Here is a 25,844-nt window from a genome sequence, read left to right on the forward strand (position 1 = left end):
TCCGAGACGACCTCCTCCTCTTCTACGAGAAGACCTCTTCCTCTTCTACGAGAAGACCTCTTCCTCTTCTACGAGAAGACCTCTTCCTCTTCTACGAGAAGACCTCCTCCTCTTCTCCGAGAAAACCTCCTCCTCTCCGAGAAGACCTCCTCCTCTTCTCTGAGAAGACCTCCTCCTCTTCTCCGAGAAGACCTTCTGCTGTTCTTCTCGTAGAAGACCTGCTGCTCTTCTCGTAGAAGACCTGCTGCTCTTCTCTGAGAAGACCTACTGCTCTTCTCCGAGAAGTCCTACTGCTCTTCTGTGAGAAGACCTACTGCTCTTCTCGGAAAAGACCTTATTCTGTTCTCCGAAAAGACCTTCTTCCCTTCTCCGAGAAGACCTTCTTCTATGAGAAGACCTTCCGGCCTTCTAATAGACAACCTTATGGTCTGCTATTAGGAGACATTCAGCAATTCGCTTCTACTCTTCTATTTGCGAGAGGAGCTTCTGCTCTTTTTTGAGATGAAATTCTGCTCTATGAATGGAACTTCTGCTCTCTCATGAGAGTAGCTTCTGCTCGTTTTCTAAGCAGAAGTAAACTTTCTGCTCTTCTCCGAGCTGAATAAGACCTCCTGCTATTCTCCAACCAGATGAAGGCCTTCTACTCAAATATAACTCAGAAAACTTTTTGAAAAATGCTCTTCTATGAGACGTCCTAATCTCCCATAAGAAAACTTTCATACTTTTTTTTTGAGAAGATCTTCATGTCTTATATAGAAAAGATCATCTGTTCTTCTAGAATCTAGATGGATTATCTGGCCGCCGCTTAAATTTTCTGCTAGTCTATGAGACCTTCTGCTCTTTTAAATTAACACTCTTCAGTTTGTTTGAACTCACAACACTGTGCCTGTGTGGGTCTGTCTGTCTTTTATTTGTTGCAGTTGAGGTAATGTTATTGAAATTTTTTTGGTTTTTACTCTCCGGACATGGATGAGTAAACTCTCTTTGCTCTCGCAATTGCTGTGTGCAATGAGTGGGGTTGGGTTGGTTTTTATTACACTACACTCTCCGTACGTGGGCTAATGTTTGGTTGGCTATGTTGTGGTTGTTGTTGTTTTTGTTTAGACAGTGGTAATGACGACGACGATGGTGGTGGCTGGCTGGCTGGCGATGATGATGAGGATGGTGTTGTGTAGTGCCACTGCTGCCGCTTTCTTGTTGTCGTTGTTGTGCAGCATGTTGTTGGGCCATTATGTTTTGCTGGATCGATAATATAAAATGTTTTCCACTTTTCCAAAAACAGTTCAGTCTCAAACTTAAACTAGCGCCGTTCACAACGTCTTTCCAAACAAAGCAAAGAAAAGCGCCGTGGTGTTTTTTATTTGAAAACTAAAAAAGAAGAAAACCTAAGCTTTTTTGTTCTGTTATTCTTTGTGTGTCAATGAGAAAATACTACCAAACCAAGAAAATAAAAATTAATAATTTTTAATAAAAATAAAAAAATTAAAATAACAAAGTTCTTCTTCTTCGGTGAAAAAACAAAGTTCTTCCAGTAAAAATTTTAAATTTCTAAAACGAAAAAAAAATAATAACGAACTGTGAAAAATTGTGGTAAAACGAACCTGCTCTTGAAAAGAAAATTGTGAGTTTTCCCCCATTTTCGAATTTGGAATAACAAGGACTTTTTAATGGCTGGAGAAAGGTTGTCAAAATTTTGAAAACTGTGGAATATTTTTCTAATTAATTTTCATCCCTACTCATAACTTTTTGTAGGTATTGCATAAAATAAATTCGAATCTATACCCAGATTGTGTGTCTATATGTATGCAAAGTTCTATACTCGGGCAGAGGAGGCGGCTCCCATTGCCATAGCATCCTTTCATGTGGCTGCGGCGACATCCTTTATACGTTCTCTCCTGAGAGTAAAACAAACAGCAGTCAAACAAATCTGTTTTTTTTTTCTTTCGCGGCCCCAAACACCATTGGAAATGAATCCGTTGTTATTGTTGTTGGACCTCATTTGGTCCTTGTGTGTGTTCTCTTTGTTGTGTGGGCTCCCCTAAAATGTTTGTGGAGGATTTATACATTTTTTTGTGTTATTGCTCTTCTCTGCAATGCGTGTCCTTTTTGGGGTACTCTGCCAACCTACTCTGTGTTGGAATTCATCTTCGTTTTATATATAGAATTGAAATAATATATATAAATACAGTATGGGCAGGATTTTTGTAACCAACTTTTTTTCTAAAGGAAAAATATCTATTTTGAAAGCAACTTTAATTTTTAACGGGAGTTAAAAAAAAAATCAAAATTTAAAAAAATGAAATTGAGAGAATTTTGAGACCAAAAAAAATATTTTTTTAAAATATTCGAAAACAAAATAAATTCCATTGATTGATTTTATATAAAAAAAGCGTCCTTAGACCCCAGGTCTCTTTGCACCGGATCCGTTTCAAGACATTTGGTGGCGATCTAAGGGTATCCGTCTTTCTTTACTTTTATATACCCTCAGCCATATAGCCACAGAGGGTATATATCATTTGAATACGACCAAAGATTGCCTCATCCAAAAAAACGTCCATAGACCCTAGGTCTTTTTGTACCGAATCTGTTTCAGGACATTTGGTGGCGATCTAGGGGTATCCGTCCTTCTGTCTGGATAGATTTTACGCACGAAAATTCTCGGAGGAAGTATCCGATTTTGTCTAAACTTGCTACATTGTAATATTATTAACAAACTTAGATCAAGTTTGGAGATGAGCAATATCAGTCCACTCCTTCTGGTACCTCCCCCTCAAAAAGTCAAAATTTTCACAGAAAATAATTGACCCTTTCGAGCAGGAAATTATCATCCAATTTTGTGCAAACTTTACAAATCGTAATATTTTTTTCAGTAGGTCCGGTGCGAAAATGGACAAATTTGACGCACTCCTTCATTTACCTCTCCCACAAAGGGTTAAAACTTCGAATATTCATGACTCTTCTAAAATGTGAAATAACAGTCCGATTGTCTTCAAATTTCGCACATCTTAATATTTTTATTAACACAAGATCTAGTGTGAAGATGGGATATATCTGCCCACACCTTCAGGTATCTCCCCCACAAAGGGGTCAAAATTTTGAATAATTATAACGCTTATAAATTGCGAAATAAGCATCCGATTCTCTTTGAATTTCACACAAGCCATTATTTTTACTAAGGCAATATCTGTTGTGAAGATGGAACATATCGGCCTACCCCTTCTAGTACCTCCCATATAAAGGGGTCAAATTTTTGAATATTTTTAACGCATAGAAAATGTTAAATACGTATCAGATTCCCTTTAAATTTCACACAACCCAATATTTTTAATAATACCGTATCTGCTGTGGAGTTGGAATAAATCGGGCCACTCCTTCTGGTACCTCCCCCACATAGGGGTCAACATTTGTAATAATTATATCGCTTATAAAATGCGAAATAAGCATCCGATTCTCTTTAAATTTCACACAACCCAATATTTTTACTAAAACAATATATGTTGTAAAGACGGAAAATATCGGCCTACCCCTTCTAGTACCTTCCATATAAAGGGGTCAAATTTTTGAATATTTATAACACATAGAAAATGGTAAATACGTATCAGATTCCCTTCAAAATTCACACATCCCAATATTTCTGCTAATACCGTATCTGCTTTGAAAATGGATTAAATCGGACCACTCCTTCTCGTACCTTCCCCACAAAGAGGTCAAAATTTTGAATATTTATAACTCTTATAAAATGTGAAGTACTAGTCCAATTCTCTTCAAATTTCACACAACCCAATATTTTTACTAAGACAATATCTGTTGTGAAGATGGAACGTATCGGTCTACCCCTTCTGGTACCTCCCCCACATAGGGGTCAAAAGTTTGAGTAATCTTTAAGCTTATAAGATCAGGAATGAGCAGCGCAACACAAGATCTGGTGGGAAGATGGAATATAACAGACCACTTCTTCAGGTAGCTCCCCCATAAAGGGGTCAAAATTTTGAATAGTTATATCTCTCATAAAAAACAAAATAAGCATCCGATTCTCTTCAAATTTCACACAACCCAATATTTCTCCTAACACAACAACTGCTGTGAAGATGAAAAATATCGGTGCACACCCCCCCCCCCCCCCCCAGAGATAAACTTGTTCAACACCTTTGAAGCTTATAAAAGCGAAATATGCATCGAATTCCTTTTAAACTTGGCACATCCCAATCATTTTATCACCACAAGATTTGATGTGGAGATGATAGATATCAGCCCACTCCTTTTGGTACCTTAGCTAAATAGAGTTCCCCAATATTCCCTCCCCCCTTTAGAAGGATGACGTCTAGGACGAAAATATTCCTCATCAAATTTCACTAAAAATCACCAAAGACAAGAAATCTCCATTTCCATCGTAGATGCCAAAAAATATTGGTTTCAATTTTGTTAAAAACCCCGACAATATTCCCTAGTCCCAAAAAAATATTGGTTTCAATTTTGTTAAAAAAAACCTCGAAAATATTCCCCAGTTTTTTGTATCAAATTTTCTAAATAAAGTTGTCTTTGTTCAGACCCTACTGTCTTCATCTACTGCCTCTGCTATCGTCATGTCCCACAGAAAAGGATGCCCTGGCGAACATCATTGTTTATTGATTTTTTCTCCACTACCCATTTCTCTCTTCTCTCCCTTGAGTTGCCTCCACAAACAAAAAAGTTTAGAATAATTTCACAGTTTTCATCAATTTCGCCCCAGCTTTTCTCCAGCCACTAAAAAAGACCCTTTTCAAATGTCAAATAGTTTTTCCTTCATTTCCTTGATAATTTCCTTTATTTTTCTTCTTTATCTCGTTTTTTTTTTTTATTTTTTGCTCTCCTCCATAACATTACTCAATTTCTCTGCTGGCTGTTGTTGTTGTTATTATTGCTACTCACCCAGAGATTTGATTATATCTGCATTACAACAAAGTTGGCAACACTTCCATTGTTGTTGCTGCTACTGCTCCCGTGATAACCTTTAACAACAACCGAAACAAAAGCTTCTCTTCGCCGTTGTGGTGTCCTTGTTATTCTCGAAAAAAAAACATCTGTTTGCTAAAATCAAAAAAAAGTCTTCTAACTACTCCCGCCCAACCCCCTTGCCAACAACAGAAACACAGAAAAAAATGGCCGCCTATGCTGCATTCAAACATGTTGAACTTTACAATGTCGGCAAAACCAAGAAGAGGTAAGTTTACTATTACAACAAAACAAAAAACAATGATAAATACTATAAAACTACTACAGTTGCTACTATGGCCCCTGAGGGTCCTTGTTCGAAAATCCTTCAGATTTGAAAATTTTAGAATTTTTTTGTTTTGTCTTTGTTTATTGTAGAAGGTCGAGGTTTTTATGAGAACAGTTGTTCAGAATGTTGTAAGAAGACTTTGAGATGTTTCTTTTGGGAAGGTTTCAAAGGCTTTTTTAAGAAAGAATTTCAAAATTTTTATTTAAGAGAAGGTCTTTTGAGGTTTTTTTTATTGTGGACCGCTTATAGCCTCTTAGATAAGACTTCAAAGCCTTTTATAGAATGTTCCCGGAATCTTCTAATAGAAGTCTTATAGAAGTCTTATAGAGAACCTGGAAGTCTTCTATTAAAAGATTTCGGGAACATTCTTATAGAAGTCTGGGTAGTATTGTTAGATAAGAGTTGGAAAACTTCTACGGGAAGACTTGAAAGTCTTCTAATAGAAGAATTGGAGAACTTTTTAAAGAAGACTTTGAGGTCTTCTTATAGAAGACCTGGAGGTTTTTTTAGAAGACCTGGAGGTCTTCTGATAGAAGACCTTGAAGTCTTCTTATAGAAGACCTGGCGGTCTTCTAATAGAAGACCTGGAGGTCTGCTTATAGAAGACCTGGAGATCTGCTTATAGAAGACCTGGAGGTCTACTTATAGAAGATCTGGAGGTCTGCTTATAGAAGACCTGTAGGTCTGCTTATAGTAGACCTGGAGGTCTGCTTATAGAAGTCCTGGAGGTCTTCTTATAAAAGACCTGGAGGTCTTCGTATATAATACTTGGAAGTCTTCTAATAGAAGAATTGGATATCATTTTATAGAAGACCTGGAAGTTTACTTTTTATAGAAGACCTGGAGGTTTTCTTTTTATAGAAGGCCTGAAAATCTTATATTAGACCTGGAGGTCTTCTGATAGAAGACCTTGAAGTCTTCTTATAGAAGACCTGGCGGTCTGCTTATAGAAGATCTGGAGGTCTGCTTATAGAAGACCTGGAGGTCTGCTAATAGAAGACCTGGAGGTCTGCTTATAGAAAACCCGGAGGTTTTCTTATAGAAGACCTGGAAATCTTATAGGAGACCTGGAAGTCTTCTTATAGAATACCTGGAAGACTTGTTATATAAGACCTGGAGGTCTTCTTATAAAAGACCTAGAAGTCTTCTTATAGAAGACCTAGAGGTCTTCTTATAGAAAGCCTGAAAATCTTCTTATATTAGACTGGAGGTCTTCCTATAGAAGACCTGCAAGTCGTCTTATTGAAGACTATGAAGTCTTCTGAAGACTATGAAGACTTTGAAGACTTCTAAAATAAGACTTTGAAGACTTCTAAAATAAGACTTTGGAGAATCTAAGAGAAGACTTTGAAGACTTCTAAGGAAAGACTTCGAAGTCTTCTTAGAAGATTACGAAGCATTCTTATAGAAGAGTTGGAAGACTTCTACTTTGAAGTCTGCTAATAGAAGACCTGGAGGTCTTCATATAGAAGATCTGGAGGTCTTCTAACAGAAGACTTGGAAGTCTTCTAACAGAAGACCTGGAGATGTTCTAACAGAAGACTTGGGGGTATTCTTATTTTTCCTCCCATGTCACTGGTGATCTTCCTATAGAAGACTTGGAGGTCTTATAGACCTAGACCTTATTTTTCCTCCCATGATGAATATAAAGCACCAAAAGATTCCAGATCTTTCTCCATATCCCATCGAGAGATGACCATATAGATAATGGCATGCATGCCGCCATGCCATGCGTCACCGCTCGTCATCTGTTCAAACAGCCATTAAGTGTTTCGCTCTTATCTCAAATACCCAAAAATAAATCGCCAAATGCGATTGAATGAAACCAGTTGGAATTGCACCATCACCCACCATCCTTGCCTAACCTCCCACTGATAAGTGGGAAATGGAAAATCCTGAAATTTATTATCACTTTAATCTGTTTATTTTCACATAAAACATTTTCCGCACGAGGAAAACAAAAGGACGTCGGGAAGGAGGAGGGGGGTTGAATTTTTGGTAAAACTGTTTTTTATGGAGTGTGTACAGATGCCAAAAATTAGTGCTGGCTCGATTGCATGATCATCATCCCTCGTATGTAATGCGGAGAAGATAAATGGGTATGTTAGATAGATGATTAGAAGAGGAAAATGAATGTAGATTTTTTTGTAATTCAAGTCACCACCAAGCAGGGACGTACACAGGGTGGGGACCTGGGACTCTCTTTCGAAGAGGTTACACCTTTCTGCCATTTTTTTGTATAAATCATATGAAAAAAGTAAAATTGCTCCCCGAAGTGGTTTCAAAATGTATTTCTCTGCACGTCCCTGTCACAAACTCTTATTTTGCTCTGAATCTGTAAAATTGGGGTGAGATGAGTTACTCTATGCTAGGGCTTCCCTAAAGTCTTGGGTACACTAAAGTGGTGGCAAGCTAAAGCTGAAGATTAATTATTACAACCACACCATGTCACGGAGCCATTAGATGGATGATGAGGTAGGAAGATATGCCAGTTTTAAAAAATTAATTTTTCAAAAAAAAAAAAAAAAAGATAAAATATTCAAAATACTAGCCTACTTCTAATGGGGGTGGTTTGATTATTTTAACGGAAAATAATTCTCAATTCTCAAAAATATTGGGGGTTGAATTCTCATGCATAACTGACCATTACATGTTCTGTGTGTGTGTGTCATTGGGTGTTGTATTTCAAAACCTAAACAAATGACCAAATGACTGACTATCTATCTGTCTGCCCATTTTGTCAGCATCATATCACATGACATTGCATGGCTTCCTCCTCATCCCCCTCCCCCAACTGACCATTTGACATGACTTTGTGACTTTTGTTACCATTGTAAATATTATTGATGGATAAAAGATTGAAAACGAGAGATAGAAGATAGTTGGAAGTACTATTACAACAGTCATTATCGTTAGATGACGTTCGGTCATTGAGTGTCGGACAAAAATCTTCATATGAATTTATTACCCGCCTCATGTGGCATGTCGCTAATGACAAGGAGGGGAGAGGTAATGAATTTTGTTCATTTTTTTCGGGGTGAGTGAAATGAAAAGAATTTCAATATCTAGCCGGGTAAATGACCGCACCAACAACAAATCGTCAAATGTTTATAACAAAAAAGATTTGAAATAAAACATAAATTTTGTGTGGCTTGTGAAATTTTTTGATTTTTTTTCGAAATTTTTCCAAAGAATCACTAAAGTCCTCATGAAGACTTCAAAAACTTTTTTAAGGAGACCTCAAAGTCGGCATAGGTAGCAAGTCTTCTTCACAATTACTTCTAAAAATATCCTTACTTCTATAAAGAAAACTTCCGAAATGTTGGATAAACATCTGACAAATGTCTGAAACGTTGCATGGAACTTTTTAATTTCTTCTAGCTTTTTGATAGTATTTTTTTAGGAATTTCGAAAATAAGATAGACTTTAGACAGGATTCTATCATAAAGTCGGAAAAAACATCAGATTTTCATACCACACTTCCAAGAGAGAGTTTCAGGAAACATCAGATTGTTATTCGAGATTTCGGTAAGGGTCATTTGAAAAACTATCCGCTTTCTTTCAAATGACTCTTAACGAAATTTCGAAAAAAAAAAAATCTGAGGTTTCCTGAAACCTACTCTTCGAAGTGTCGTATGCAAATCTGATGTTTTTTCCTACTTTCTGATATAATTCTGTCTGAAGTCTATATTATTTTCGAAATTCCAAAAAAAAAAATACGACCAAAAAGCCAGAAGATTCTATGAGAAAGTCGGAAAAAACATCAAATTTTCATACGACGCTTCGAAGGGAAAGTTTCAGGAAACATCAGGTTTTTATTCGAGATTTCGGTAAGGGTCATTTGAAGAACTATCCGCTTTCTCTTCAAATGACCCTTACCGAAATTTCCTGAAACCTTATCTTTGAAGTGTCGTATGAAAATCTGATGTTTTTCCGACTTTTTTTATAGAATTCTGTCTGAAGTCTAAACAGAATTCTTGAGAATCTCCAAATTAAATCTGATGTTTTTTTCGACTTTCTAACCGAATTTTCCACGAAGTCTGCATAAAATTCATCCTTGGTTGATCAAAATCATGGGATGTGATTGTCCGAAATTTCGGATAAAAATCTAAAGGTAAATTAGTTGAGAGGATCAAAAGTTTTATAGGGTTTCTTTCGACCTACGGGCCGAACTCTGTCGAATCTTAAACATAATTCTCAGGAAGAGTCATCTGGATTTTTTGATGTGTTCCTCCACTGAAATCTTCGATAATTCGAAAATCTCATGTTTCTGTCGACTTTCTGACCGAATTCTCTACCAAGCCTGAATATAATTCGTGTTTGGGATGATGAAAATGAAAATGGGGTAGAATTCTTAGCATGGTCTGAAAAGAGTTCTTGGGAAGAGCCAAAGTCGTGTGGAATTGTTTGATGTGTTCGTAAACCGAAATTTTCAATACAAATCTGATGTTTGTTCCGAATTTCTCACCGATTTCTCCAGGAAATCTTTGGGATGAGCAAAATCATGTGAAGTGGTTGTCCTAAATTTTGGATGAAAATCTGAAGAATCTAAATTTTTTGGAAGGATCGAAAGTTTTATGGTTTTATGGCAAAGTTTGATGTTGATTCCCATTTTCGCCTCAGTTGCTTGTGTTTCTCTGGATCGAATTTGGTATCGAATTCAGACTGAAGCCTCATTGAATTCTTAAGTATATCGATTTTTTTTTTGTGGGTGTCGTATTCTCCTGCCGAATTCTTGAAAAAATGTCAAATGTTTCTTCCTACTTTTTAACCGAAAATCATTGTTATATTCTCTGACCGATTAAATTCTTATCGAAGTATATGAAGAGTTCTTGGGAAGGCCAAGGTTCGATGAAGTGGTTGAAATATTTTCCGTTCAAAATTCTAGATGACTTTCCTTGACTAAAAAAATCGGAAGTTTCTTCTAAACACCAAAATGTCGGATGAAGATCTGACATTTTTATACCCTTAGCTATATGGCTTCTGTTTTCAAACATTTGAAGTCGATTTAGCGATGTCCGTTCGTCAGGCTGGCTCGTGCGCACGATAACTCTCGAAGGGAGTATCCGATTGGGTCCGAACTTGGTACATCGTAATGAAATGAAATAAGCATCCGGTTCTCTCCAAATATCACACATCTCATTATTTCTTCTAACACAAGATCTGATGTGAAGATGGGTTATATCGGCGCACTGCTTGTGGTACCTCACCCTCAAAGGGTAACAATTTTGAATATTCATGAAGATCATAAAACGCGAAATTATTATCTGATTCCATTCAGACTTGGTGCATCTCAATATTCCCATCTACATAAGATCTGTTAGAAAGAGGGTAGAGATCGGACCATTTCCTCTGGTACCTCCTCCACCATGGGGTTCAAGATTTTGAAAAACTAAACGCTCAAAGAAAGCGAAATAAGCATCCAAATCCATCCATCCGTTTTCTCAAATTTAACACATACTAAACTTTTGCCAACACAATATCTTTTTTGGAGGAGATATATATCTGCAAAGCCCTTCTAATAGAACTTATACATACTATTGCATTACTTTATCTATTCTTTTTCGTTGTCTTCCAACATACATATTCATATGTATGTATGTGTGTATTTTTTGAAGTTTAAGAAGTTTATTAACCTTTACATTGTCTCTATTGCCCCCATATGTACGTGGCGGTTGGTTCGTCGTCTATGCCAAAACAAATGCGGCTCCTTTCTTTCTGCCGTTCTTCAAATATGCAATTGGATTGCGAACAGATTTATATATATGTATACAAATTGTAGTATGTATATATTTATGTATATACTTTTACAAACATACATATATAGGTATATGGATAAATAAACTATTTTCAAACACCAGCTGCTGGGGCCTTCTTGTTTCAAATCAAAGGTAGGTGTACGTTGGGCGCCATATTCTTGTCGTAGTCGTTCACATTGGTGGCTGGCCATTTACCTACTGGAAATCTATCGCCCGACTCCTCTTCAACTTGAAATACAGGCATGTTGGGCGGTATTAGTCGCTGGCCGGTTTGGAGGTTCATTTGCTCGTTCGCTAGGCAAATAGTACCGGGGGAATATTGATTTTATTTTTCCTGGCTGGCAACAACTGGCATGGCAAAATATTTAAATTTTGCAACATTTTTTTTTTCGAAATGATAAGAAACTTTGGAAAAAAACTTGGCTGGCATGCTAGCCAACTAACCTTCCCTTTGGCTAGTTTATGCAAACTCCCATCTCTCCCCTTTCTCCTCTCGAAATGTTACTGTTTCATGCACCGTGCCGGAGTTTAATGAACTTTTTTCCCTCCCTACATCACCACCACCCATTTGGAAGGGAGGCAGGCAGACCTCCAAATCTATATATGGAAAAAATCATAATTATTTGTCGTTGTTGTTATTGTTTATAATTATGCCATGCAATAACATGGCCAAGTTTTTTTTCGGTTCCGAACATGTGTTTTGTTTTTGTTCCACTTTCTATTTTTGTTATTTCATTTCATTAATTTCCTATTTGTCTGCAGCCGAATTTTTTTTTTCTCTCTGGCTCCCTTAATTTCTTTTTAATTTATATTTAAACAAATCCCATTTGATTTGTATCGAATTGGTGTGTATATTTGACTGCACATTGAGCTCCAGCTGAGGGATATCCAAATTGTGTACTTCGGTTCCAATAAAATTAGGAAAAAATACAATTTTTTAAAATTAAAAAAAATACAATTTTTTAAAAATTAAAAAAAAATACTATTTTTAATTTAAAACACATTCTAGAAATTTCAATAATGCACGTCTTCGTGAAACGACTCCTCCACTTCAAATATCAATCACCAGTCCCATCAAATTTGATGGCTGTGTCGTCGTCTCTTTTCTTTTTCTTCTGTTTTCTAATCTCTTTTGGGAGCTAATTTATTGGAATTTTCCCAATCCCCATAAATCTGTAGACACCACTTGAAAATCCTCGAAATTTTTATGAGGTTTTTGCCACAATTTTAAGAATTCTAGTTTTCTATTTTTGTTTAGGAGGCAATATTTTTGGAGTGGAGGTAGTTGGGGGAGTGATGTTCATTCTTCTTCCACTTTTGGGAATATTCTTGGCCATTAAATTTGTCAATGAGTCTGTTTACATTGGAGAATATTGCATTTAAAATTTATAATCCAGACGAAGAGGGTTTAATGCGTTCTGCATAAATAACACACAAATGCCTAATTTAAAAGTCATTGGTCTCTCCGAATGGAATTTTGGTAAAGAAAAGTGGATGGAGGTGAAGAAAAATTACCCCCATGTTACATTCTTATATAGGAAATCTGAATTATACTCCATAACTCTTCTATAGATGAAAAGACATATTTTTATCATGATGAAAACCTCTCTTGAGATTTCTGGTTGAGAGAAATATTTAGATATAACAAGTGATAAAGAATCGCTGACTTTTTTCACAAGTTATGACAGATAAAAGTATTGAAAATTCTGACCCTTTGTGGGTGAGATACCAGAAATGGTTCGCAGATATATATCATCTTCAGAACAGAACAGATGTGTTAGCAAAAATGACCTTTTGTGGGGTAGGTACCAGAAAGAGTGGACCGATATTGCCCATCTCCGAATTTGATCTAAGTTTGATAATAATTTTACGATGTACCAAGTTTGGACCAAATCAGATACTCCACTCGCTAGATCGACTCTTATAGATTGTGAGTGTTGGTTGTGTTCTCTCTGCCGAAATCCTTCTAAAATTCGTCTGGCTATAAGAAAAAACCTATAAAAGGTCTTTCTTTTCAAGAGACCTTCTCAAGACCATCTCGGCATGGACGCCTTCACAAGGTATTCTGTCTCTAAAAGAACTTAGAACTTATGTAAGGCCTTTACAAGTTATTCTGTCTTTATAAGAACTTTAAAGGGTCATATTTCCATTGAACATCTCCTTAGGGTGATTTACCTATGGAAGATCTCCGACAAAATACTCTCTGAAAGTGTGTCTGTCTGTCTACAGAAGACCTTCTGAATATCTTCAATTTATAAAAGATCTTGTGAAGGTATTTTGCCATTAAAGACCACTTTGAAGGTCTATCTCCCAGAAGTCCCCCTGTCTTTAGAATGCATCTTGAAGAGCTTTGGCCTATAGAAGACCCTAAATATCGCCTCACGAAGGTCTTTTTTCAATAATGACCCTTTTGAAGGTCATCTGTTTATAGAAAGCCCCCGGAAGGTCTCGTGTTCATAGGAGACCTCTGAAACTTCTCGCCTTGGAGAGCTTTGGCCCATAGAAGACCCTAAATGTCCTCTGACTATAAAAACAGTTTTTAAAGGTTTTTTGTTTTGTAGCAAAACTTAATGGGAGTCGTTCCTCTTTCGAAAGCTTTCTTTAAAAACGTCCCTCTATAAAAGACCTGTTGAAGGGCTTCTGAGAGCCTTCCGTTCATAGAAGATCTTTTAGGTGTCTTCCGTCTACATATGGTTTTTTTTCCTTTAAAAAACATCCTGAAGATTTGTCTTTAAAATATTTCCTGAATATCTTCTATACATAGAAGAACTCCTGGAGGTCTTTGGGCTCCCTAAGACTTCCCCGGCATTCTGGCTACAAAAGAACTAATTATTTTCCATTTATTTCAGACCATCTAAAGTCCTTCTGGCCTTAAAAGTCTCCTAAAGATTTTGTATCCATGGAATCTCTTCTGATGGCCTTCTCTCTTTAGATTACCTCCTGAAGGCCCTATTTCTGGATCTTTCAACTTCACAACACTCCTGGCGAGTTTATTTCAACCATACCCTCATCAGAACCGAATTCTTCACCTTGAAGACATTTCGAATTTATTACAGATGTAATGCGGGACTTTTCCAAAGTCTAATTATAGAAAACTTTTCTGACTGCAGGAGTCTTCTAATTTGAACAATCCTTCACAAAATCTTCGTGTATAACAATTTCAGAAGACCTTTTGTTTGAAGAAGATCGCGGTTTGGATATCTATAAAGAGAAGGGAATTTCTACCTATAAAAAATTATATCCCGAAACGTTTCTGTTCATAGAGAACCAGTAGCTAATTTTCAATTTATAGCGGACATACAGAAGATTTCATACAAAAAAAAAACTCCTGCTGGCTGTATTTTTTTTCAAGAGGAATTTGCTTTTGAAGTGCTTGCTTTCGAGGAGAGTGTGAAACGTGCTCGAATTTGAACGGCAGCTCTTCTGGGAGTAGAAAAAATGCGAGCGTACTCTCGTTTTTTGATGTCACTCGAATAAGAGCGACTTCACTCTTGGCGTGAACCACTACTCTCTTTCGAGCATTTCGACTCCAATTCTATATTTTCAAAATAGGATTAAATCGGGTGGGCTTGCACTGGGATCAAGAGAGTGGATAGTAAGCTTCGTATAAAATTCATGCCCTTTATTTTTTCAAGAGTAATTTGCCTTTGAAGTGCTTGCTCGCTTTCGAGCAGAGTGTGAAACGTGTTCGAATTTGAGTGGGAGCTCTTCTGGGAGTAGAGCATACTCTCTTTTTCTCGATGTCACTCGAATAAGAGCGATTTCACTCTTAGAGAGAACCGCTACTCTCTTCCGAGCATTTCTACCTCTCTCTCTCTCGTCCGAGCATTTCGACTCCAATTCTATATTTTCAAACCAGGATTAAATCGAAAGGACTCGCACTGGAATCAAGCTTCGTATAAAATGTATGCACTTTGAGAATACCAGCTCGCCAGTCAGATTCACTACCGAGTAAAAACGGGCAAATATGAGCTATAATCATATCTCTATATAGAGACACTGAAGATTCTTTGAAGATTCCTCATAATGCCTTCTTATTCAGAATGTTATCGAGCGTCCTTCTTGCTGCAGGCGATCTCGAAATCCTAGAATATTTTGAAATTCATCCATTCAATAGGAGAACACCTGCTGCAGGCCTTTTTCATTCAGTCTCCTCTTTGTAGAAGCCACTTTTGTTCTAGTATGAGATTTCTAAATTGATTTCAAATATTATCTCTTCCTTTATTGCTTCGTAGTATTCCCCAATTCTTTTTGAGCAATTTGTTTTGTAACTCTATTTTGCAAATCTAACTGAAATTCCTGGTAAAGCTGATAAAAAAAAGAGAAAGATAAAAACCCAGCGCACTGACTAAATGAATGAATCAGTAACTGGGGCAATAAACCGATTAAATTGTCACAAACTGCTGGTTGCAAAAAAAAAGGCAAAACGGAGAAGGGTGAAGTACGGGGAAGTACCAGAAATTACCCCTCCCCTCCCTATAGATAGGCGGAACTCCGGTAACCTTAAGCTGTCTACATGATTTGGTTTTTTTGTTTCGTTTTTTTTTTCGTTCATGTCATTTAATTTGGAGCTGCTTCTTCATTGAGGGAATTTTACGTCAGGATATTGGTAGGACTATTTTGTTGTTGTTGTTGGTCTATGGCCATAAAATAACTTATAAACAAGTTGGAAAAGAATTTTTGTTTATACATACATATTTTGTTTATTTTTTTTCTCTTTTTGTGGTAAATTGAAATTGTTTTATTTTTTTGTACCCTGACGTACCTGGCGTAGAGCAGAGACAGTTACCAACAAAAAAAAAAAAAAAAAAAAAAAAAAAAAAAAGCAAAACGGAAAAGACCTTTACTCATCATCACATGAGGTAGGAAGTAGGTTGGAATTTTTTGGGCCTGTAATTCAATTGATGTCTGTCTTTCTGTCTGTTTTTGGAAAGTCCGCCCTAAAGACCTTCTCTTTTTTTATACCCTACAACACAAGGTGGTCATCAGGGTATTATGTCCTTGTGCATTTGTTTGTAACAGGCAAAAGGAAACGAGATAGACCCATAGTTCCTTTTGATGATCTGCATAGAATCACATTCTGAGTCGATTTTTGCATGTCCGTACGTCCATCCGTCTGTCCATGTATTTTTGTAAACAAAGTACAGTTCGCATTTATTACCCGATCCAGATGAAATTTTGCACAAATCATTTGTTTGGCCCAAGGACGAACCCTATTAAAATTGGAGATAATCGCTCAAAATTTAGATATAGCTCCCATATATATCTTCGTCCGATTTGCTTTTTATTGTGCACCAAACGTGTAATATCAGTCCGAATAGTATGGAATTTTGCACGTACGATCAGATTGGACCTGAAAATAAGTATGGCAAATTTGATCGAAATCGGTTCAGATATAGCTATAGCTCCCACATATATATTGTTCATCCGATTTGTTATAGTTGTCCTCCGCAGCCGTAATATGCACTCTGTAACAACAATATTTGGGGAAATATAACAAATACAGCTCAGAAATACATTTGCTAAATTTTATCGAGATCGATTCAGATTTGGATATAGCTCCCATATATAACTTCGTCCGATTTACCTTTGATTGTGCACCAAACGTCTAATATTTGCCCAAATATGATGAAATTTGGTACATACGACCGAATTGAGTCTAGAAGCTAGTATGTCAAATTTGGTGAAGATCGGTTCAGATATAGCTATAGCTCCCACATATATATTGTTCATCCGATTTGTTATTTCAGTCCTCCGCAGCCGTAATATGTACTCCGTAACAACGATATTCAGGGAAATATATCAAATACAGCTCAGAAATATCTTTGCCAAATTTTATCGAGATCGGTTCCGATTTGGATATAGCTCCCATAAATCGTCCGATTTACCTTTTATTGTGCACCAAACATCTAATATTTGCCCAAATGGGATGGCATTTGGTACATACGACCGAATTGAGTCTAGAAGCTAGTATGTCAAATTTAGTGACGATCGGTTCAGATATAGCTATAGCTTCCATATATACTGTTCATCCGATTTGTTATATTTGTTACCCACAGCCGTAATATGCACTCCGTAACAACGATATTCAGGGAAATATATCAAATACAGCCCAGAAATATCTTTGCCAAAATTTTATCGATATCGGTTCGGATTTGGATGTATCTCCCACATATATAACTTCGTCCGATTTACCTTTGATTGTGCACCAAACGTCTAATATTTGCCCAAATGGGATGGCATTTGGTACATACGACCGAATTGAGTCTAGAAGCTAGTATGTCAAATTTGGTAAAGATCGGTTCAGATATAGCTATAGCTCCCATGTATACTGTTCATCCGATTTGTTATTTTTGTCCTCCGCAGCCGTAATATGCACTTTGTAACAACAATATTTGGGGAAATATATCAAATACAGCTCAGAAATACATTTGCTAAATTTTATCGAGATCGGTTCAGATTTGGATTTAGCTCCCATATATAACTTCGTCCGATTTACCTTTGACTGTGCACCAAACGTATATTATTTGCCCAAATGGGATGAAATTTGGCACTCACCACCGTATTGAGTCTAGAAGGTAGTATGTCAAATTTGGTGAAGATCGGTTCAGATATAGCTATAGATCCCATATATACTGTTCATCCGATTTGCTATTTTTGTCCTCCGCAGCCGTAATGTGCACTATGTAACAACGATATTCAGGGAAATATATCAAATACAGCGCACAAAAATCTTTGTCAAATTTTATCAAGATCGGTTCAGATTTGGATATAGCTCCCATATATAACTTCGTCCGATTTACCTTTTATTGTGCACCAAACGTCTAATATTTGTCCAAATGGGATGTAATTTTGTACATACGACTGAATTGAGTCTAGAAGCTAGTATGTCAAATTTGGTGAAGATCGGTTCATATATAGCTATAGCTCCCATATATATTGTTCATCCGATTTGTTATTTTTGTCCTCCGCAGCCGTAATATGCACTCCGTAACAACGATATTCAGGGAAATATATCAAATACAGCTCAGAAATATCTTTGCCAAATTTTATCGAGATTGGTTCAGATTTGGATATAGCTCCCATATATAACTTCGTCCGATTTACCTTTTGATTGTGCACCAAACGTCTAATATTTGCCCAAATTGGATGAAATTTGGCTCTTACGACTGAATTGAGTCAAGAAGCTAGTATGTCAAATTTGGTGAAGATCGGTTCAGATATAGCTATAGCTCCCATGTATAATGTTCATCCGATTTGTTATATTTGTTACCCACAGCTGTAATATGCAATCCGTAACAACGATATTCAGGGAAATATATCAAATATAGCTGAGAAATATCTTTGCCAAATTTTATCGAGATCGGTTCCGATTTGGATATAGCTCCCATATATATTTTTATCCGATTTCAAATTAATTGTGCACCAAATGGGCAATACAAGTTTGAATTTAAAAGATACAACTGCTTCGGAATATTTAGCCCTTTAAACTTTAAATTATAATTATAATCATGGCGTTTATGATTGAATTCTTCCATAAATACTTTTAATTGTTATGCGGAGCTCTACTAAATTAGCAAAGTGGTGTAGGGTATCATAAAGTCGGACCCGCCCGACTTTAAGACTTTCTTTACTGGTTTTTTCTTTGGAAATTCCAAGGGAATTTCTTTGATATCTCTTTATTTTCAATTTTTTTTTTTTTTGCAAGGAAAACAAATCGAGTAATTTTGTTATTGATTTCCATGCCAGTGACGTACATGATTTTTATGTGCTCTGACGACCGACCATTTAAATATTCTATCACGAATTTGTAATTTTCATTACTGTTATTATTATTCCGATTTTTTTTTTTTTTGTGTTTCTGTGTTAAATCAATTTTGATTTCATTCATTTGATTGCCATTCTGTTTTCTTTTCGCCATGACAACCAGGAAAACCAAAAGGACAACCAAAGGAAGTCGTCTGGGAAAACTAAAATTCGTACCGAAAATCGTAATGACACACATTTGATGGCATGGCAAAATAATAATAATAACAACAACAACATCCATAACAAAATCAAAACGTGTTCATGAACCATTATCATCAATTTTCCAAAAAAGAAATATTGTAATTTATGATTGGTGAATGTGAATGATGATAAACGATTAGGATTTTCTTTGGAAGGAAAATATGACTTTATTGATTTCCCATTTTTCTATGTTCAAAAAGCAATTCAAATTCATTTTTTTTTTTTGTTTTGGAATCCATAACATATTTCATATGGGAATTAAATTATGAAAAAATATATTTTGAAAAAATTATTATTTTTTTTTTTTTTTTTTGAAAAATCAATGATGCAAAAATTAGCGTAAATACTCGTTGTGCTCTTCAATCCCTTAAAGCATTCGAGAAGGACTTCTAATTAACTTTTATGTTTTAATTAAAAACAAGTTAAAAAGTATCAGTCGATTTTGCCGACATATGTATACCCTCAGCCAATGATTGATGATTTAAAGGGATTGGACTATATTTGTTACTTCTATCACGCTATATGAAAAATAGGATATGTGACAATTTTTAGAAAATATTAAAATGTGTGGTAGGGGACCGAAGTAGTATTCCATTTTCATGTTTCATCTAATGTAGATAAAAATACAGGTATGGGCAAAATTACAAGAAAATCGAACATTTATATATGGTTGAGAAAAATAGAACAGTGTGGCTTGTTTGTTCGGGATACCGTAGTATTTTGTTGTTGCAAAATGGTCTGGCTTTATCCCTTTATTGTTGTTTTTATAAAAACAACGTTTGTTTATTAGTGGAGAACGATGGTAATGTTTACCAGGGGGTAAGACAGGGAATACCTAGGTTTCGGAAAGAGCCACCAATCCTCATCAGTTCCCTTGTTTTTGTCTGGGATATTCTCCCCAGAAGTTATTTTAAAAAATAACTTCTATGACAAAAAACATTTTTTTTTTTTTTTTGAGAAAAATATTTAGATGTAGCAAATTGTCGCAAAGGATCGCCGACTTTTTTCGCAAGTTATGACAGATAAAATTATTGAAAAATTGACTCTTTGTGGGTGAGGTTCCGGAAGGGAGTGCGCAGATATATATATCATCTTCCCAAAAATATTTGAAAATTTGAAGAGAGTTGGATGGTTATTTCGCTTTCTTTGAGCGTTTATTTTTTCAAAATTTTGAACCCTATGTGGGTACCAGAATACATGGTCCGATCTCTATCATCTATCTATAACAGATCTTGTATTGATGGAAATATTAAGATGTAGCAAATCTGAATGGAATCGGATGTTAATTTCGCGTTCTGCAAGCCTCATGGATATTTAAAATGTTGACCTTTGTGAGGGAAGTACCAGAAGGAGTGGACCGATATATGCCATTGTCAAAGCATTTCTTGTGTTGGTAGCAATAATGGGATGTGTGAAATATGAAAAGAACCTGATGCTTATTTCGGATTTTATGATCGTTTTGGTTATTCAAAACTTTTGACCCTTTATGGGGGAGATACCAGAAGAAATGGTCCGATCTCTACCGTCTTTTTAACAGATCTTGTGTTGATAGAAATATTGAGATGTAGCCAGTCTGAATGGAATCGAATATTAGTTTCATCGCGTTTCATGAGCTTCATGGATATTCCAAATTTTCAACATTTATGGGGGAGGTACCAGAAGGAGTGGTCATATATATCTTATTTTCTCACCAGACCTTTGGTAAATAAAAATATTGTGATGTGTGTAATTTGAAGACAATCGAACTCTTACATCACATTTTATAAAAGTTTTAAATATTCGAAATTAAAATTTAAGCAAAATCGGATTATCCTTTCTCTTTATATGGAGTAAAGTATATATATATATATATATATATATATATATTTTTTTTTTTTTTTTTTTTTTTTGAAAATTTCAACATTTTTTAGGGGAGGTACCAGAAGGATTGGACCGATATTGCCCATCTGCGAACTCGATCTACGTTTGATAATAATATTACGATGTACCAAGTTTGGGCCATATCGGATACTCCCTTCGGGAGTTATCGTGCGCCAGTACATCTCTAGATCGACTCCAAATATCCTGAAACGGATTTGGTCCAAAGAGACCTAGGGTTTCTCGATGAGGCACGTTCTGGCCGTATCAAATGACATATACCCTCTCTAGCCATATGGCTGAGGGTATAAAACACATATTGCGGTTAAAGTCATACAATATATGAATTGATGCAAAATTCTCATACAAAAAATTTTTAAGGAGGATGACGTCAAGGACTAAAATATTCTTCATCAAATTTCAGTATAAGTCACCAAAGAAAGGAAATCTCCATTTCCATAACTTACCAAGAAAATATTTATTTTAATTTTGTGAGAAGGAAAATATTTCCTAACTTTTTTTCAAGGACTTTTATTCGTCTTTTTTTCGAGCTGAAACATAATAGTAACTTAAACCTTGGTTTCACACGGAAAGTATCGAAACAGGAAAATTCTACACTAAATTTCAATACTAGAGTATCTATGGTTTTTAAAAATGATTTTTTTGAATTCGACCTTTTATGTCTTCCAAGACATATAGGAGAATTTTATGACAAACAATTTTCTAGAATATTTTAACATGATACGATGCCTTTTAAAGAGAGTTTTGAGCACTTTTCTTTTTCAAAACACACAAAATGTCCCATTTGGTAAAAAAAAAAATATCCCCGTATTTTTTTTATCAGTAATGCTGCTGTATACTTAAAATGTAAGGATTCGAAAAAAACCTATGTGTATTATATAAATTCTCAAACTCCACAAGACCTATAGATTGTGTAGGTAGGTACCCGATTATGGGCCTTTAAATTTTGAATATTTTTTTGGAGGTTTTCTGTGGCAGAATTTTTATGTTTTCCTACAAATAAACAATTATTTTTGGAACTTTTTTGCTCTTCCCCTTGCTTTCTATATTTTAAAATTTTTAAAAGTATTTTTTATCGCTATGTTTTCGTCCTCAGCCCCATTACATACCGCATCCGAGTTTAAGGATATTTTACCAAAATTTATGTTAGATTGTTTTTTAATGTGAGTTTGTTGGTAGAACTTTCAAAGGATATCCGTTTTGGATTTCTAAGGATATTGTTGCAAGGACAAGAGAACTCGAAATAAAAGTTTGTAAAACACCAACTAACTACAGTTCGTCCAACAAGGATACCAAAAGTATGACCATAATTATCAATAAACCACAAAAAAGTGGTAGAAAACTATGCAATGTCTGTGTGGTTCGCCCAACAGCAAGAGGTGCGACAGCCAACCACAATATCAAGAGTCAATATCACAAATCAGTGGCGGTTTTCTTGTGGCGAACGAAGGCAACCAAGAAAAAAAAAAAACAAAAAAATTAATTTAATTGCCACAACACGACAAACATGTCTACAATGCTGTTTAACAAATAAGACATGTTGGAGAAGTGAATATGGAAAACCCATTATTTACAGTCAAACATGGCTGAGACGAATTGAGAACAATAATTTGGTTACAGAGAACCTCAGCGATATTCCAAAAAGTGTGGGGCAAAAATACCTTGTTTTGTGAATTTTTGGTTTGAGTTGGAGTTCGTTTCAGACCTGGTTCCACTGTATGACTTGGCTTTAAACAATTTCCATTCAAGTCTCTCTCTCTCGGAACAAAAAATTACTCATAATTCATATAACCGAATAAAATCTATAATCACTGATTTGTTGTTGGTGTGTCGGCGCGTCTAACCATCCGTCCGTCCACACAACAGTTTATTACAACTTGTATAAATAACATTTATTGTGTTGTAAATATTTAGAAAAGCAACAGAAAAAAAATCATAATAAATTTATTTCGATTTACAACACCACCACCAGCGAGGAGAAACCCCCAAAAGATTCAGACAGGAGCAAAGATGCGATCTTGTTTTGTCCCCCCAATCATTTGATATGAAGCGACAGGCCAGAAAATTGCCTGGCAAAGGAAAAACGAAAGAGAGAGAGAAAAAACAGTTGTAATTAATATCAAGAGATTGCGATGTTTATGGCGGGTATGAAGCAAGTTGGTTGGTTGGTGGTGGTTGTTGCATTCATACCTCCAGACAATCATCATTCATCTCGTGTTTTGATTAGTTTTTTTTTCGTAGTTTTTTTTTTAATAAAAATATATACAATTTAATCAAACATAATTAATCGTTAGAAAATTATATGCTATTGTTGGTTGCAATGAAAAATTTCAACACTTCATAAATTTGACAAGAAATCATAAACTGTGAGTGGCCAAATGGGCAGGTTGGATACATGTATAGTCTGGCAATAAATTGGTCTATGTGATGGAGGAAGACTTTGGGGACCTTTACACATATCTGCTACTAATAGAAGGGTTTTTGGGCATTGAGGGCCGTTAGGAGAATTTTTACTTGAGTGAAAACCTCCCCAAAAAGTCAGGGAAAAAAAACGACTTTGTAAAAATCTATGAATAGTTCCCTAATACTAATGATCTGAAGACACAAAATTAGGTTCTAGAGAACTTTTTAAGGCCTTTATAGTCTCTATAAACAGCTTTTAATGGTCATGCCTGATAAGACCTTTAAATGGTCTTCCGATTTGGTTCTGTTATCCTTTGGAAGGTATATCGAGAAGCTTGGACAAGACTTCTAAAACAATTTTAAGGCTTCAGATGGCCTATGAAATGTCTTCTAAAGGCATTCCAAATACCTACAAGTTATATGGAAACTTTAGGGGGCTTTTCACAAGTTTAAGAAGACATTATAAGACCTTGGTAAGATGATTTAGATGATCTTCTTAGTTGTTTGAAAGGTAGGCAGAACTCGAGTTTATTCGAAAGTGAAAACTTCCTGCGAGTAAAAGTTTTCGAAGAGTAAGAATTATAAAAAAACTTATTCTCAATTTTTTATTTTTTTTATTTTATTTATTTATTATTTTTTTTTTTTTTTTGGAACGCTCGTTATAGTCGAAGTACTCGAAGTAGAGCAAGAATTTTCTCTATAAGCGAAATCGAGTGGTGATAATGAGAACAAAAACAACATTGTCATCAATGACCTGCAACGTTTGCCGCTTTGCAATAAAAAAAATTACATGCTCACAAATAAAAAATCTATGAGTTCTCTCTCTCGAATACGAGCAAAATCTACTCGCTCTCTTTTTTCCAGTGGCATAGAAAAATAGTGAATAGTAGTACTCCCGCTCGAATTTGTGGAGAGAGTGAAACACGTTCAAAAATTTCTAAGCTAAGATTTTTGGACTCTTGAGATGTTTTCGAAGACATTTAGAGAATCTCCCAACACCTTTAACAAGTCCTCCGAGGCTCTTGGAATATTCTTTTCACTTCTTCTATAAACGTTGGACCCCTTTTAAGACTTTAGGACTTTTTTAGAACTTTTTGAAGGTTTTCCACGATAAAAGGCCCAAGATGTAGGGCAGACCCCTAGAACTTCTTCTCAGACCCTCAATACGGTCTAAGACCTTTAACATTTGTAAATTATTTCGCTAGAAGGTCGTCTAAAGTCTTTGAAATGTCTCCTTCTAAAACTACTGGAATGTCTTGCTAGACCTTGGGAGATTTTATAAAATCTTGGGTCATTTGGAAGGGCTTAAAAAACTTGAAACTCTTTCTAAAATCTTTCAGATCTTTCTTTTTTTTCATTTGCAAGTTTTTTTAGCTCTTAAAGGTCTTTACAACCTCCCCAGGTCTCAAGGAGAAAAACTTTTTGTAGGTCAAATATGTAGCAATTTTTTCAAAATCTCTGGGAGGCTTCCAACACATTCTGGAGGAACTTCTAAGATCTTTGGAAAGTTTTTAGATCCCCAAAATGTTCTCTTCGGCTTTTTTAAATGTTTCCTAAACCCTCTTCGATATTTTCCGCGATTTTTTGTATTCAACGGCTTGTGGATGGTCTTCCAGGGACTGTGATTGTCTTCAACTCTCTTATCTTAACTTTAAAGGCCTTAAAAATAGATCTGAGTCCTTTTTATCTTATTTGCAATAGAAATACTTTAGAAAGCATTATCTCAATATATGACTTATGGCTTGTATCTTATGTAATAAGAGACATCTAGTAGATCTTTTTGTTATTGGAGATCTGTGGTGTGATGCCTACCTATGGAAAAGAAGGATTTGGTGAGGTTATTCCAGCAATAAAACTTTTCTATCAGGAGACCTTTTCTACCAAAAATAACATATGAGGAATTATGTGATAATTATCCAGATGGAACTTTATATAGAAAACTCCGAACAGCTCATTTGAGTATTTAATTTTAGCAGAAGCTCCAAATTCTGTAGTGCAAAATGTCTCTATCTTTTATTTTCCGGAAAATGGCGCCCAATTGTTGTCATTTTTAGTTTGAAAATCAATGACTTCTTAGAAAGACCTTTCCTACCAAATATACCAGCAATAGACGAGGAATTTTGTTTTTTAGGGAAAACAATATAAGCCGGTGTTCAATAAGACTCTTTAGCGATTTTCGGGTATAATTGTTTAGATGGATTTTTTTATCTATTTTATTTTATTTATTTTTTTGTTTGAAGACGTCTAGTAGGTCTCCTAGGTATTACATTTTTCTAATTATTTAATAATTTAATAATTTTCGGGGCTTCAGAGCCCCCCAATAACCATTTTCCTGAAAAGTGGCGCCCAAATGTTTGTATATAATTTTTTGTTCGGAAACCTAGGACTTCTAGAGTAACTTTTTTTTCAAATATACCAGTTGCAGGGTAGAGCATAAATATAAGATATATTTTGTGTATAGAGAATAACTCTTTAAGTCATTAAATGTTTATAAGTCCCTTTAACGAATTTTTGTCTGTAAAGAAGCGTTAATT

General features: G+C 35.6%; 1 protein-coding gene across 5 annotated transcripts in view; it reads left to right on the forward strand.

The window, feature by feature from the left end:
• The first annotated feature begins 1,279 nt into the window (after positions 1-1,279).
• Positions 1,280-25,844, forward strand: part of LOC101891172 (microtubule-associated protein Jupiter) — a 77,726-nt gene continuing 53,161 nt past the window's right edge. The window contains exons 1-2 of one of the 5 annotated variants that reach the window (XM_059118209.1): positions 1,280-1,621; positions 4,913-5,200. In XM_059118209.1, the coding sequence (XP_058974192.1) occupies positions 5,139-5,200 (62 nt within the window). In that variant the 5' untranslated portion in view covers positions 1,280-1,621; positions 4,913-5,138. The remainder of the gene's footprint in view (positions 1,622-4,912; positions 5,201-25,844) is intronic. The other 4 variants (XM_059118210.1, XM_059118212.1, XM_059118211.1 and 1 more) reach the window with 4 other exon arrangements.

The sequence above is a fragment of the Musca domestica genome, unplaced genomic scaffold (genome assembly GCF_030504385.1).
Source record: "Musca domestica strain aabys unplaced genomic scaffold, Musca_domestica.polishedcontigs.V.1.1 12, whole genome shotgun sequence".
In the NCBI taxonomy this organism is placed as follows: domain Eukaryota; kingdom Metazoa; phylum Arthropoda; class Insecta; order Diptera; family Muscidae; genus Musca; species Musca domestica.